Here is a 15,948-nt window from a genome sequence, read left to right as displayed (position 1 = left end):
CAGCTTTGCAAATCTCAAGAAAGACAGTTCCTGATGGATCCTGTAAAAGTGGTTTGAGCCTCTGTAAAACATGCATAGGTCACATCAAGTAGCTGTGTCCTAGTACAATATAGAACACACTACTATATCCTCAGTATCCCTTGAACAGAAATCAATTTAATCACTGAGTAGCAGTGGAAAAAAGACAGAAAGTTCACTTTCAAGGAAAAAGACAGTAATAGGAAGCATAATAGGCACCCACACAGTTGTGGGTGACTGTGATTTAGGAAAGAACCAAGGAAGAAACTATGATTTAAGGAAGAAACATCCTCAGCTGAGCTTCTTTGAATCTGACTTTGAAAGTTTCAAAAACATTCAGTTATCTCAGCACATTTTCACAAAACAAAATGACAATTCACTGTCCTTTTACTGTTCTCACCCCAATTATCAAAATCATCATTTTGTGACGTCTGACTTGGAAAAACTGGGCTTGTTTCTTGAGAGGATTTAATACCAAACAGATCTGTAGCATGGTTCACTTTGACTTTGTAGCTACAATATTAAAAACCAAGAAACACGTGGGTGGATGAGCAGTTGGGTCCCATCTTGTTTCTGCCATCTGTGGGGCTGCACTTGCCTCCAGCCGCTGACAGACACAGGTACTCACCCGCCTGAGTAGACTTCCGTCTCGCCTTCTTAATTTCCTCTTCTGTCTTGTTGCTGAGCTTCACCTCTAGCTGCTGTGTTTTCATTTCCAGATCCTTCTGTCTCTCTGTCAAGGCTTTCCGGGCCTTGGAGTAAATAAAGAAGAGTCACATGTTTTAGAGGAAAAGAGCTGCCAGCTGCCTTCAGCCATCTATGACTCCACACAAGTATTTGTCAGTAAGAAGTCAGGGACTCTGCATAAAACTGGGTCCTAACTGGGATTCAAGTTCTTGGGACACCATGTGGTGTTCAAAGAAGTGTCCTATCGCCATATAGAAGTTGTCACCAACAAATCGCAAATGCATCTGAACTCTTCATAGGTTCTTAGAAAGGCACAGTACAAAAGGCGTCATCAGACTTTCATGTTTCTTAGTAACTTTCTCACTATTTCTGGAAGAAAGGGGAGCTGGAGCTTTTTCTAAATGTCTTAATCAGCATCAGCAAGACACCTCTTCCATTTGCTTTTCTTAGGATCTAAATTGTTGAAAGAATTTCAAGTATCTTACAAAATTTATTTTTAAGTACCTTCTGGATTCAGTATACACTTACCAGAAACTCTAACAATAGGAACTTTTGGACTTATTTCAGAAAAACTAGTTCAGGTTCATGACAACAGTAGTTCTTACTGTAGAAATCAAGAACCTGAGACCTGGTTACAACTGATTATTTAAATTACTTTACTTTAAAGTTCTTCAGGCTTTTAAAATCTGATTTATCAGTATCATTACTGAACATATACAGGCAAATTAGTAAAGTGTCTTAACAAATAAACATCATTACCACATATACATGCTGTCACCTCATTTGCTGAAGTTGCCTAAATACCTAAAATAAAAATTACTTGTTTTGCATGGACTTGTTATAAAATAGGTCATATTTGTTCTTTATCCAGTTATAGTGTTTAAAACTAAATTTGGATTATTATATTTGTTAGCACCTTGCAGTTTTCTACAGTCACACCAGCCTCCAAGTTACAACGCTCTTGAGGCATTACTTGAATTTTTTTCAATTTGCAGTTTTAAAGACCCTGTGCTCGGTTTGGCAGGTCACAAGAGGGAGCTGCAGGAAAGCAATCTGGTGAGAAGCTGTGTGCTTCATCAGGCACACTGCAGACCCAGCTTTTCCCTTTTTTATTCCCTCTTCTCAAGGCTATTCTAATTAATTCTTTTCAATATCCCTACTGAGTACTGTATTTCTTTGCAGATAGGACTGTGAAGAACTTACTGTTTTGCAGAAAAATGCCTTCCCTGCATACACACCATCTAATAACCTTGCGTATCCTGCATCAATTCTGTCACTGGGCGAACTTTCTCATGTTAACTCTGATCTTTAATGAAAGCCCAAACAACCTTCTGGGTTGACTGAGCATGATATTTTCCTTTCCAACTTACACCTAAGAGCAAACCACATGAGGATACCATTTGGCATTAAACATCTTGGCAGCCGAGGCATGGGTATCCCGTTTCCTGCCAGCTGCTGCTAAGAGCGCACTTTTTGTGGGTATAACTCTCCCTAAATCACAACCTCAGCTACCTACTGGATGTTCATGTTAAAACAGCCCCTGATACTAGGGTGCTGCTGATGTTTGGGTTTTTCAGGTGAGGATGTTTACTGTGAGGCGCAGAAAACGGGAACTGGGAGAGGGTTTGTGACTTGCCGTGCCAGGTTTGAGCTGCCTTCCTTGGCCACCTGCTTTTGGCCACTGCATGAGAGGATACTGAGCCAGGTGCACCTTTGGCCTGATCCTGCTGCTATTCTAAGGAAAAGTTTTTTAAATTTTGAGGGCAATAGATGTGAATTCCAGATGCACATGAGCAAGGAGTATTTTCACCAAATGTATTAGAAATATATTGTCCCAAATTGGGAAGGGGAGGATGAAACAAAAAGCCAGGTCAGCGGTAACACATTAGCCCTGCCTGTAGTTCCCAGTTTCCCAAATCTCAGCTAAGCAGCAAACCACATCAGGGGCCTGGCAAAGCATAACTAACAGCAGAAAGCACTCAACAGAAACCTTTGCAGTTCTTTGTGGCAGAACAGAAACTTTTCATGGGGCAGCTCCTTTTCTGTCCAAACCAGCAGTATCTCATAAACTCTCCAGTTTGTTCCCTCTCCTACCTTTTCAACTGCTGCATAGCGGCTGGCCAGATGCTTCCGTAAGTCTGCAATATGGTGGTCACACTTCTTCATGTCTTTCTTAAAGTTCTCTCTGAAGTTGAGCAGGGGTTTCTCTACCTCGCTCTGAAGCTGGTAATGAAAACAAAGGAAAAAATGGCAATAATGAGGAGCCGGGCTCCTGGCTCTTCTGCTGAGCAGAGCTCAGGACAGAGAGGAAACAATACAAACACTGCAGCCAAAGGCAACGTCATACAGCAACAATTCTCTTCCCCAAGAGAGCTCTGAGTGAAGCTACTGCAAAACTTAGAGCTCTTTGCAGGTCAGCTCTGTTAAGGGCATATTTACTGAAGGGAGCAAAAGGACAGAAATCTTGTCTTCCTCTCTCCCTGTTAAATCATCTCTCTCTTCTTACACATGAGATCCAACTGCAGGCAATATCCAGAGCACTACTTGAGGTGCTCTGATTCTGGCCTAACTGATGCAACTTGCTTTAAAAAAAAAAAAGTAGACAAACTTAAGCCGCTAACACTGACTGCAATAAGGTGAGTCGGTGGACTGTGGTGACACGTCTGCGTTTCTTGTATAGTGAGAAGAGATCCAATAAGGGCACACTTTATTTATTTCTGGCAAGTATAAGGGAGCCTAAAGAGAAGTCTGTGTATTTAGTTGAAATGCTTTAAGTAGTGGCAAGAAACCACTGAAATGAACTCAGGAGAGATCCATCAAGACTGCATATGTGACTGATCTCTTACAAGCAGGACTTGACAGTCAGTAATACTCAACTCTGACAGAGTTTGTATCATATTGCTCTTTGGCCTTCTGATACAGTTCTGACATCTAGAAAATGTACTCTGAAGTGATACAGATATTTCACCTCCCCAGAAGAAACCAAATACTTCTTTTCTATTGTCCCTCCTGCAGGGATGCTGGACTCCATGAATGCAGGCGAGTTGGGTCCATAATCACCTAACATGGCCTACAGTGGAGCAGTATCAAACAGTCCCTGAAAGCAAGTATTTTCGGCCTTTCTCCAGTGCTATTTTAATGGAGAAGGAAACTTCATTCAAGCTCACTACAGCCTTTTAATGGAGAGAGGCTACAAAGACAGCCAAGGCCCTACAGCACACATCCTAAAGAGGTTAAACAAGCCTAAAGCAGAGCTTGTTTAGGCAGATGAAGACTGGCACCATGGTGATCTAGTAGGGCCTACAGCTATCTGAAGGTCAGCTGCAAGGGTAACAGAGCCAAATTCTTCTGTAGGGCCAGGCAATGTCACAACAGACAACTGAGCTTCGGGAGGTTCAGGTTGAATATAATTAAAAAAATAAAATAAATCAACAGAATGGTAGCTGGGCACTGGAACAGGTTGGCCAGAGAGGTTGTGAAATCTCTGCCCTTAGAGATATTCAAGACTCTGCTAGACAAAGATGTAGCTGATTTGATCCACTGTGGGTGATAGTCCTGCTCTAACTGGGAGGGTTGGACTAGAAAATTCTGGACAATATTTTTATGACAGTCTCATCAGGAAGGCAAGCTAATAAAGACCTGTTCACAACTCTGTGGTCCAGCATGGTTAATACAAGCTCTTTCAAGAACAGAGGTACAAACTGATAGCTGTGCCACAAGAATTGTCAATGCTCAATGGAACAAGAACTGGAATAGAGACAAGTTCAGGATGGCTTCAGTGAATACCAGAGGCAATGTATTACAATTGATAAAGATGTCTGTGTCCAACTGAGTTTGAAGTAGCTAAACAGTCTGCATGCTCTTCAGACTGCTCCCTTAATAAATAGATTAACCTGGGTAAACGACCCAACATGAGTCAATCATCCTCAGAGGAAGAGGTGGCAACCCGACTCATCTGACATAAGCAGGCATTGCTATGAAAACCCTTATAAAAATCCCCAGGGCCAGGGACACACCAAACAGGAGAGCATTTCACTGGTAGTTCTACTTGCCTAATATAAAGATATTTGTTTATTTCACATGGTTTATAATGGGACGGGAAATTCTGAGATCCTCATAAAGATGGGAAAGGCATCACCAGGAGGCGCAAAATGCAAAGAAGGCAACTCCTTTCTCCAGTTTTGTGTTCTGGGAATCAAAGAGGCGGACTTCTCAGTGAAGGCAGTCATCTTTCCTCTAGCATCATTATCCTGCTTGAACCTTCATCTTGCAAGAGGTACCATAAGCTATCAAAATAGACTCACATGTGAATGACCCAGACTTTTAAGTGTTGCGTTATAGTTGGCCATATTTCTTCTTCTTTTTTTTTTTTTTCTAGAAGATCTTGCTAGAAGACTTTCAAATGCATGCAATAGATGAAAAAACCATAAACTACTTTCCTAAGATGAAGAGATTTAAAGCACCAGTGTATACAGACAACTCTGACACTTACCCATCACTGAATGGGTGAGATGTGACGAAGAACTTGAAATCTCAAGAAGTTTGCTAAAAGTAGTTATCAGGTATAGGAGAGAGACCCCATATCTCTGTACCAGTATGAGACTTAGGCAGAAAGACAGAGGCATAGGGTTAATCATAGTATTAGATGCTGGAGAAACTACACAGCTGAGTTATCAGAAACCACACTTCAAAAATTCCTCTGATTTCACAAGTACTAATTTTTTCCTTTGCTCCATTCAGCATCATTTCCAGAATGGCTGGTAACACACCATCATATCCAGGCCAGCACACCATGACTTCAACTAGTACAACACATGTGCAACTTCTCTTCCAGCAGAACTCATCTCCTGGAGCTCAGTAAAGGACAATCAGAAAGCTAGAGAAGAGGTTCAGTGCCATGACATCTTTCTTGAAAGATTCCTCCTGTGCATGTATCTACAGCTGCCATGCCAGTCTGCATAGGCAGTAGTAGTGTAATAATATTTTATGTTCCAAGTGCCCCGAGAGTGCTGTCACCTTCTCCGATCTGTTCGTGAGCCCCAACGTAACACTGCCATGAAGGACTCTCACAGAAGTTGTTCAATGTCTTCATGGCTGGTGTTTATGTTTGAATATTCTTGGTGTGCTCTGCACTGTACTGACTGCTTGTGCCAGCACTGACTGGTTTTGTTCAACTATCAACGAGAAATATAATTACTACTTCTAAGAATAACTTCTCTGAAAGTAATAGCAATAATCAATATGTTTAAAAACATACTCTGTCAATAAAAGAAAGCTGGAACTAGGAACTCCCAAAGCAGGTACAGGAACAGTAAGGAGAATTCAGAGGATGCTACAGGAGCTTCTGTGCAGTGTTTAAGGAAAAGTAAAATAATGAAAGAGCCCCTATACATTGCCTGCCTACATGCACACACCACTCCAGGGTACATTTCTTCCTCTTGGAAAACAATACAGGAGGACAATGGGGAGTAAAAAGTATTTCACTAATTACAGCCCTGAAGTAGAAGTTCGAAGCAGAGCAGCAGGTTACCAAGGCAGCGGCTGGTTGCCTGAGTAACCTCTGCATAATCACTTATAAACAGTGCAGAGCTATAATTTTCCTCCAGAACATGGCTGCTGCGTTGAGATATCTGCCACTGTATTGAACTTGATCACCCACAGAGGTTAACATAATGTTACAGGACGCAAGAGTATGTCACGTGGTGGAAAAAAACCAGATAAATACCGTAATTTGTACAAGAAATCTCCTTGGGCATCACTTGAGAGAAGATCCAAAAATAACATTAAGTAAGTTCTCAGTGCACTTTTCAGAAACGCTAACGATACAAAGAAGTCAGAGTCTTGGTTCTCTTCCTTGCAGACAGATACAGTCGATTCTTGTTGAGAAGCCAAATATTATTTTTTATTTCTTCCTCTACAGAAGTAATCTGTACAAGCTCTAGGTAAATTTACTTGAACAGACTGGAACTTAGAGCCCTAGGTGAATAATCTCTAGAATCAGTTTTCCTTCTTTTTTATGAAAAATTAAGGCTAGATGTGTTTTAACTTACTCATCAGGTAGATTAAATAAACTATGATTTTGGCAGGAAGAATGGACAGAGTTTCAATAAAGTTGTTCACCAACTTATTAATTCTTCTAAATTTGTACCATATGCACATGTATTTTCCCAACTAACAAGCACCGAAGGGAGATCCACATCAATTACACAGCAAAAATCTTTGCAAAAGGAAGAACTATTTACCTTAGAAGAAAATTTGAGATGAACCTCTGCTTCATCAGCTAGACTCTTCTTTAGCTGAGCCCAAGCCTCTCCTAGTGTGCTGAAAGAACACAGAGTGACAATGATCAATGCCCTGTCTTCTGCACATCCTCCCAGCAAGATTTGTCAGATAGTGTCAGATAGATAAGGCACAACACTTTGTAGCATATCATGCTCAGCAAAATCATGGAAAAGTGATAGCAGAAATCTGAGAAGATAACCGATCTCTGTGACCAAGGCAGAATTATATTTACATTGTATGTAACAGATCTTTGAAAACACTACTCATAATGATCTCCAGTTACAGAGATACCACAGTCTCCATAAGCAAGATACTTCAACTTCTTATCCTTACCATAACAAAGTTTTTATTTTCTAATCCTTAAAATATATATTCCCCAATGCAGTTTTCCCATTGCCTCTTCTACTTTACACCCTACCTCTGGTGAACAGATTACTCTACTTCTCCTCGGAGAAGCCTTTCAGTATTTGAAAATTACCAGGTCTTTTCTCCATCTTCTTTTTCCTTCAGACAAATTGTTTTCTAGATGACCACAGTTTTGGTACACTCCTCTAGACCCTCTCCAACAGCCTAGATTCCTCTTAATGCATCACAACCAAAACTACACCGTCTTCCAGCAGAGGTCTTCCAGTTGCTAAACTGGTGACAGATTATTTCATATCAGACACTCTTTCTTCTACTTATCTCAGTATGATTGCTTTTTTAGACAACAGCGTGAAGTTGTTGATGAATAAGCTTGTGATTCACTACAGCCAGATCCTTCTCCCACAAACTGTTATGTAACTGTATCTTTCACATCCTTTGAAAGTATAAAACCTGGTACTTTGTCCTCATTGAAATGCATCTTAATTTTTTCCAGTTCACTTCTCTAGTTTAACAAAATAATTTGGAATTGCAATCTTTTCTTCAAATTGTACACACCATCCCTCCTAGCTTTGTCTCATCTCTGATTACAGTAAATCCATTATTTATTGTATCATAAGCCATTAACAAAAACACTGAAAAAAATCTGGACTTGGGACGAACCTTATGGGATCTCACTCCATAGCTACTTTCTGCACTTTACTTTTTTTAAGTAGGGGGTATGATTTCTTACCTAGTTTTGCACCTTAGGCTTTATTTAGGCCACATTTCTTTTGCCTGCCTACGAGAATCTCCCATTGCAAAAAGCTATACGAAGTTAAGAGCTATGATACTGACTTCTGTTATTCCATCACCGGAAGAATTTAGGTTGGTTTGACACTGTTTGTTCTGTATGCATCCACAATAATTGCTCATCACCTTAGTTTTCTGCTGAGTGCTTCTAGAAAGCATGATGGTTTATTCTACCACTTTGCACAGGTTATATAAAGCTGACTGATCTACAGTTTCCTGGCTCCTTTTCTCTCTCCCCCACCCCCTTGTCAAAGGTAGCCCCCTTCCTGATAGCCTGAAAAATTGCCTGTCATCTGGAATTTCAAAATAATGATCTGTAATCTCTGACGCTGCTCCAATGAGTTGAGTCAAGTATGGTGTTCATCACAGCTAAACAACCTGAGATTGTTTCACCTACATAAGTGCTCCCAACTCCTCCTTCCCTAGTCCCACCCTGAGGTCCCCTCCCACTGTCCAGTTCTCACTGGTACTATTTTATCTGATCTATTTAAGTCAAGAAGGCATTTCAGCCTGCTAAGCATCGTCTGCATCTCTTATCCAACCACAATGACGTAAATGACCATGGATTGTATCACCTTCCGTGTACGTGCAGCAGCACTGTACTCACAGAAACTTGGACAGAGCCATCCCGATACCACAAAAAGGTCCCATCGTGTCCCACTCACATACATGATGGTGGGTCTTCTTACCACCAGAGGAGGGCAGAGGACCCTGGAGGGACAGCCCGTACTTTGCGTCAATTCCATAGACCACTGGACAGCAAAGCTGCAAAATGCTCTGTGGAGTATGAAACCAGCAGTGGTAACTGGTGTGTTCACAGAGCAGTTCATGGGGTCCCCTGACTCACATCTTCTCAGAAATGAGAGGAAGACCCTGGTGAATGTTTACTTTCAGTGTGCTAGGCTGCAGTCCCACTTTTGGCTCCTTCAAATCCTCTTGTTGGCTGCTCTTCCTCCCTCACTTTTTAAAATGGAATTTTTCCCTTTCCTGGACCTCATTGATAACCAGGATCTTCTCACTAGCCTCTTCCTGGTCCTAGCCAATTTGGCCACAGCAGCACCTTCCATTCCTTCATCTTGCCACCTCTCCAGTCAGAGCACCACTGGGCAGTGTTCCTAGCTCCCTGCAGTCTGCTCCGTATCCCCTTCAGTTCCCTGCTTCAACATTTTTTACGCTTCGGTCTTCATTCCCTCTCTTTTCATCTACTCTCCCCTAGTTTCCGTCCCCTTCATTTTTTCAGGCATTCCCCCCTTCTCCTACTGGGGGTAGGAGAAAGTGAGAGGAGGATGTGGAAGAAAGCGGTTTTAGCTTTGCTAGGAGCAGGTTAACACCCACCCCTAAAGGGTAAAGAAAAACAGAAACCATCGTCAATGTAGGTGCTTAGAGAAGTAACAGCCTAGTTAGCCTCTTGCAATTTCTGTTCTTGACTACCGGAAGCTGAGCAAACACCTTGTGGAGGTTCACTGCCAGCAGGAACACACTGCGTCAGAACTAGGGTGAGGACAGTTGTTTCCAACCTTGGCTTTCAGTGCTTAGAGAGTTTGTGTTGGAACAGATAAAGCTAACAACTTCTAATCCTTCAGGAGTGGTGTCTTCTCATTATTACTGAAGAATTACAATCTAGTCTGAAGAGCACTGCCTAATACCTTCTTAATAACTTCCAAAGTGTGAACATGCTGTAAATAAGGGACAACCTGCTGCTTTTCTTGGAGGGCCAGACCCAAGATGAGAAGAGACAACTTCTTCCTCCCTCTGTCTGTGCTGCTCCAATTCTACTGGCCAATTTATGGATCTACTATCAGCAGTATACATATTCCATATATTCTTCCATATTCAAAGTAATTTAGTACTTATACTTGCTAATCCCTAAAGGAACTAGTGCTGGCTAGAACAAGGATAGCATAAACACATTATTGGAAATGCAAGGTTTTATACAGATATTCCCAAAAATTTACCATGAAAATCTTAAAAAGAAAAATATTCCAAAGCAATTCTATCTTCTTCAACACACCCAGGATGCCAAGCTAAATAAACCTCTACTCAATGGGAGAGCTCAGGAAAAATACATGTACCCGTGTGGGAGGAATGCCTTTTATGTTAAAATTCTTGTCTTCTGCAAAAGTCACAGAGACACACTTACCCTTCTTCCTGAGCAGCCAAGGAATTCTGAGACAGTTTGGACAGGTTCTTAGCATATTCCTCCTCAATCTTTATCCTACACTCACATACACACACAGAGAGAAAATAAAAAGACAGCAGTAAGTAAGCTTTAAGGCAGAAACCCACACACATAATTTAAAGAAATTCTCTGCATTTTAACAGATCTTGCCACAGGAATTTTCCTTTCAGTCTCCAGGGCTTGGCAGCACCAGTTTCAGGATCCATCTCTCCCCTCCATATGCTAAAAATGCAACGGCAAGAGCAGGGATATATGCAGGACAGCATGTGCGATAAAATTAGAAGAAAAAGCTACAGTTCTGGAGAGCAAATAACAAGGACAAAGTGTTTCTACTGTGCAACATGGACTGTCTGCAAAACTGGGCTCACTCAAGAAGCATGTGTTTCCGTCTGCTGCTAAACGTGAGGTTGCACATCCCTGAAGTGAAGATGAAGGAATGCAGCAATACAGGAGAAATCCAAATGAGGTTTGGGGTGCTGGACCGCACCTTTCCTAGGGACATCAAATGCTGCCTGCTCCCTGTTACAGACAACGAAGCTGGTGAAGATGTGGCAGGGGCTTCTCTCACCAACATGTGGTGGTGCAGCCCCTGCCCTTCACCCATCCCATCCACTGCCCTGTCCTTCTCTCCATTCACTCAGCAGCACCACACCAGGAACAGGATCTGAGCTTGCCAGCAGTGGGGGTGCAGAAGAGGGAAGCTGTTGGCACACAAACACTATGGGAATGGCTGCAGGGAGAAGAGCAAGCGTAGCTGTTGAGTGAGGGGGCAAGGGTAAATGCTGATTGCACAGCAGGGAGGGAAGGAGCAGCTGCTGGTTCAGAGGTGACATGCTTCATGCCTGAAACCCATCTCTGGCTCCCCGGAGTTCTCCTAGTGAAACATCTGCAAGGTATACATGATCCCAACTAGGGCAAACAACTGGCTATTCGCTGGTTTCCAAACCAGCTTGCTCAATAGAGCATCTCCAAGAGAGACCTGAGCGGCACCCAGGTGGAGCAACTCCTGATTCTGTGCTAACTACATACAAGCAGGGGAAAAACCTGGTTTGAAATCCATCTCCTTCCAGGGAGAAGACAGAAGGTGGGATATTTTTGGCACACCCATTTGCAGTAGCTAGTTGAGCAAGCACTGTTATGCGTGGTACATTCAAGACAAAAGGGGTCCCCTGAGCCAGCTAAGAGGGGTCTGATATTCTGGGATACTGAAAATATGATCTGGATGTCACTCTGCGGGACGCAGCTCGCTGAGGCCCAAGGTGATACCCAGCTCGGTATGGCACAGTAGGACTACAGACCTCACCCAGCACGTGGGGGTCCTCTTCTTCCCCCTCCTGTGATAACAAAACCAGCCAGCTCCCCACGCCTGCTGTAGCAAGACCAAATACAGTTGTCCAGCACCAAAGGCTACACAGTGGTTAGGACCTCACTATGAAAAGGGCTTTATCCAGGCACATTTCACCTGACCTACTTTAGGATGAGACTAATCTTGTCTCAGAAGTGGCAATTTCTACGGACTGGAGAGGAAGCATAGGTCAACTATAATGAAGATGCAAATGTCTAAATGTAGCTGAGAGAAATACCTAAGTGTCCAGCCCAAAGCCAGGGCTCTGCTTTTGCCCCAGTTACCAGGAGTCCCCAACCAAAGCTCTAGTCTACGTCCTTCACCACGCAACTTTATTCCTGCTGGATTTTGGCTTAAGGATGCCTTTGAGTGATTGACTTGTGGATGGTAGGTGTGCAAAGGTGCTAGCTGGTCTGCTGAGTGTTCTGAGCTGCCCATACAGACAGACACACACAGAATCTGTGTCTCGGTCCTTTGTCTCATGAAAAGATGAATAACCTTCTTCCACCATAAAGGTTTGCTGTGAAATAATGAATTGAAAACCCTATGAAGTTCTTTCTTGATACTGCTGTAGCTGGGGAAGTATTGAACACAACAAGACAAAAGGAAGCCTCGTGATTTTCACAATCACACATAAGACACACTACATCTGCTGCCATCAGTGCCTGTCCTAAGCGTGGCACCCTAAGTGAAAAGCCACTGGCTTCAATGGAAGCGGTCCTCACTGGTCCCAGTTTTGGCCCAGGCTCTGGGATTTCAAGTGTTACTTGCACTGCAGGTGGATGGCACTACTAATAGGGCAGACTGCCTTGGCAAGGAGGAATAATAAAAAATGACAATAAAAAGGTGAGTTGGTTATTGCTTAAGAGCCCCAATTATAAGACATAAATTCTTCCACCCCAGCCTGGCGCCCTGTCATCATCTGTGGCCAAAACACCTTGAACACCTCAAAAGAGGCTAAAAACCAAGATGAAGTTATACCTCAAAAAGGGAAAAAAAAAAGCCTCCTGGCCCTGGCTGATATAAACACCCTGCAAACTCTGGATTGTGCTGACTGTGAAACACCAACACGCCAGTACACAGGGACTCCTGAGCCTTGTAAGCCTACCTCCAGAAATCCCCACGGCTGTTTCGCAGTTACTCCAGCTTCACACCAAAAAACCTCCTAAGTTTCTTGTTTCCACTAACTTGTCTGAAAACTTTCAGAACTTCACTCCCTGTGTAGTCAGAAGCATTACAGATTATAAGTGCATTTTGACCCATACTGTCTTGACTTTATTAGTTCTAGTTGCTCTTTGGATGTTTATTCCCTGCTCTCATGCTTTTTAAAAAAAATAAAGTACTTCATGTGCCCACACTCAAATAGTTTCAGTCACGCCATGTTATAATGGATGAAGAAAAACTAGAGAGCTACAAAAGGAGGCAAAGATGATCTGATGTGACTACCACACAAGAAGAAACTAAATAGATTCAGACAACACAGGGAACATGGAGAAAAGGTGATAGAGGATATCTGACAGACATCTACACAACTGTCACTGTGTGAAGACAGTGACGATGAGTCTTTTTATATTATTTCTCCAGATTAGGAGGCAACAATGAAATTATCAGGCAACAGATGCATAATTACTTTTCCTGTAGTGCATAAATTGCAGAAGTCTGCTACAAATTGTTGCAGTGGTTGAAAATATAAAAAGACTCAAAAGGATTAGACAAACAGTGGAAGATGTTTACAAGTATCTGCTGAACACGGCAGACCTAAGGCAAACTCTGGCTCTGGAAATCCCCAAACTTCTGGTTATGGGAAGCTGGGAGGACAGAGACTCCCATGCTCTTTTCCTCTTATGCACTCAGTACTGCCATGGTCAGACTAAAGTCAGTGGGCTAGACAGACCTTCATCAGACTCACTACAGCCATTCTCCTGCTTGTGTTTCTTTTCATGTAGTTAAATGATCTGCTATTTATTTTAAATTTTCTAAGCATAGCCCAGCTCAATTAAAAGGTGAGTGGTCAAAAGCCTAAGACAGTGTTCCTTTGCTAATAAAAACACTACTTCTTATACTTGGAGAGACCGATGCTATTCAGGGCAGTCTGCAGATTTTCTTGGCAGTTTTGGAGTGCTTACTTGAATGCAAATGCTGGACCATATTTTCACTTTTGACTTAAAGTAATTCTTTCCTTCTTTCACACCCACATCCTTGATATTTCAGCTCAGTCAATTTACTAATTATTTTCCTCACTTTCTTGAGGCCTGTCTTATTAAATTCAAAGTCTGTATTATAACCCTGCCTTTGTCAACAAGAACTGAATGAACACATAATTGCTTACTCTAAGACTGCTATTTACAAGTAGCTCCTCTAAAAGCATCTACTTGATAAACTACATTTCACTTAGTTGCTGGTTATTTGATTAAGAAATCTGGTTATCATGTCTCATCCCAGATTCCTATTTAAAGCTATTTTTATTAGCTGCCTGAGCCTCACCTCCAGAAGGCTGGTTGTACAGATGGAGAGAATTTTTCTGGACATGAAAACCCCTATTTAAATGTGGTCTTGTATTCCCCAAGCCACCTGATGGTCATCAAGAAAATCTTATCAGTACTTCTTCCCTCTTAGCTGGGAATGTAAAGGTTCCCCTGATGGCCTGAGCTCTCGTTTCCGTGAGTAACCTCTCCAGCTCAACACTGTCCTCCTCCTTTTTCACACAGAGCAATCCTGAATCATTTGTTCCAAACAGAAAAAAAATATATTCATTTTATAACTCCCATCTAGATCCTCTTCACACTCAATTCCAAACCTTCTTTGTTTCCAACACACAGTGAATCTTTTCTGTCTTTTCTTCTATAGCATGCCTACTTCTTCCTCTACTGAGGACACGAACATGCCTCTTCCCAGTGTCAGAGCTGCTCCCTCCTTGCTCTCTCTCATTCCACGCCAACTTTCCCTCCCTCTTGAATGCTGCTTTCTTTTGTTTCTGTCAAATTTCATTATATATTACTTTCTCTGGAGCAGCTTTCCTCCTCTTTTCCCTGGACACAGCTATCACAATTCTGCATGCCTTCTCCTCATCTTCTAGCTTAGCAAGACTATTTCTCAATTGTATTATTCCTTTCACAGCTGGTCCGTTCTTCTACCTGCATCCTCTGGTCACACCTTTTCATGGATCATAGAGGCAACTGTCTCTCGGACTGTCTTACGTCAAAGGCATTAGGAACCACACGTGGATGCTGGACACTCTGCACCTCCTGTATCAGACCGTCTTTATTGCCTGTGATATACTTTGCATTTCTCCACTGCTGCCATATCCCTAATACTAAAAAAAAAAAGACAAGAGGGAGAAAGAAAACAAACCACAAATGAAAGCAACTATCTGCAAGTTCTGCCCAGCTGAACTCTCCCCCAAACGCCAACACAGGTGCCTGTTTGTTGCCCCATTCATTGCTTCCACCACTATTGATTTACATCAGCACAGCCACGCTGTGTCCACAGCAGTGGAGCAGGAAGGCAATATCAACTCAGCAGCAAGTACTAACACAGAGGCAATAACAGAGGACAGCAGCTCCTTTGACTGGTGCAATTGCCTCCAGGAGAGAACATCCATCAGCGTGCTCTGCCTTCCTCCTGGGAGTAAATACTGCTTGTTCCCTATGGGCTGTTCTCAAGTTGTGAGAGTCATCCTCAAGATGATTTACACTGGCTTGGACACATGAAAAGCGATTTCAAATAATAGTGACACTATTTATGAGTAATGATGTCACATCATCTCCTGTACATGGTTGAACTGAGCATCTATTAACTGCTTGTTTGGTGCTCAGTGCACTTCCCATGTCAGCAGAGCAACAGCCCATTAATAGCATTCTGGCATTTTCTGGTAGCGACATCTGCCTTTATGATTTGGGGTTCACTCTAAATATCTGTGTAATTTAGCTCCATAACCAGCTTAAGTCTCAAGTGCTATCTTTTTACATCTTCCCCTAGGAAACTGTGCCTATGCTCCATGTCAACAAATTGCTTCTCTATTTTTCAGACAAATATTTCCTTTCTAAATATCATCTCTACTCTGTTTTTTCCATGTCCATGTTTTTTCCCTTGAATCTGCAGCTTAAAACCTTCTTCGTTCCCTCTATCTAAACGGACAGCCTGTGTGCAATACGACTGAGACAGGCACAACAGGAGAGATGAGTGAGAGCTGGGGAAGACTGGAGAGTGTGGATGGACATTAAAGAAATATTAAATGTTCTTTAAGAATTGGTAGCATATCTTTTATGCAGTTTATGCTATG

At 42.3% G+C, this 15,948-nt stretch overlaps 1 protein-coding gene across 2 annotated transcripts in view; it reads right to left on the bottom strand.

Annotated features, from left to right (window-relative positions):
- GAS7 (growth arrest specific 7) overlaps positions 1 to 15,948 on the bottom strand; it is a 107,388-nt gene that overhangs the window by 13,674 nt on the left and 77,766 nt on the right. For both annotated transcript variants that reach the window (XM_072881332.1, XM_072881333.1), the window contains exons 8-11: positions 10,283 to 10,357; positions 6,948 to 7,026; positions 2,800 to 2,928; positions 647 to 770 (exon numbers count right to left, since the gene is read on the bottom strand). In XM_072881332.1, coding sequence (XP_072737433.1) covers positions 647 to 770; positions 2,800 to 2,928; positions 6,948 to 7,026; positions 10,283 to 10,357 — 407 coding nt within the window. The remainder of the gene's footprint in view (positions 1 to 646; positions 771 to 2,799; positions 2,929 to 6,947; positions 7,027 to 10,282; positions 10,358 to 15,948) is intronic.

The sequence above is a fragment of the Ciconia boyciana genome, chromosome 16, assembly GCF_034638445.1.
Source record: "Ciconia boyciana chromosome 16, ASM3463844v1, whole genome shotgun sequence".
In the NCBI taxonomy this organism is placed as follows: Eukaryota; Metazoa; Chordata; class Aves; order Ciconiiformes; family Ciconiidae; genus Ciconia; species Ciconia boyciana.
This window is presented reverse-complemented; position numbering and strand designations above follow the sequence as displayed.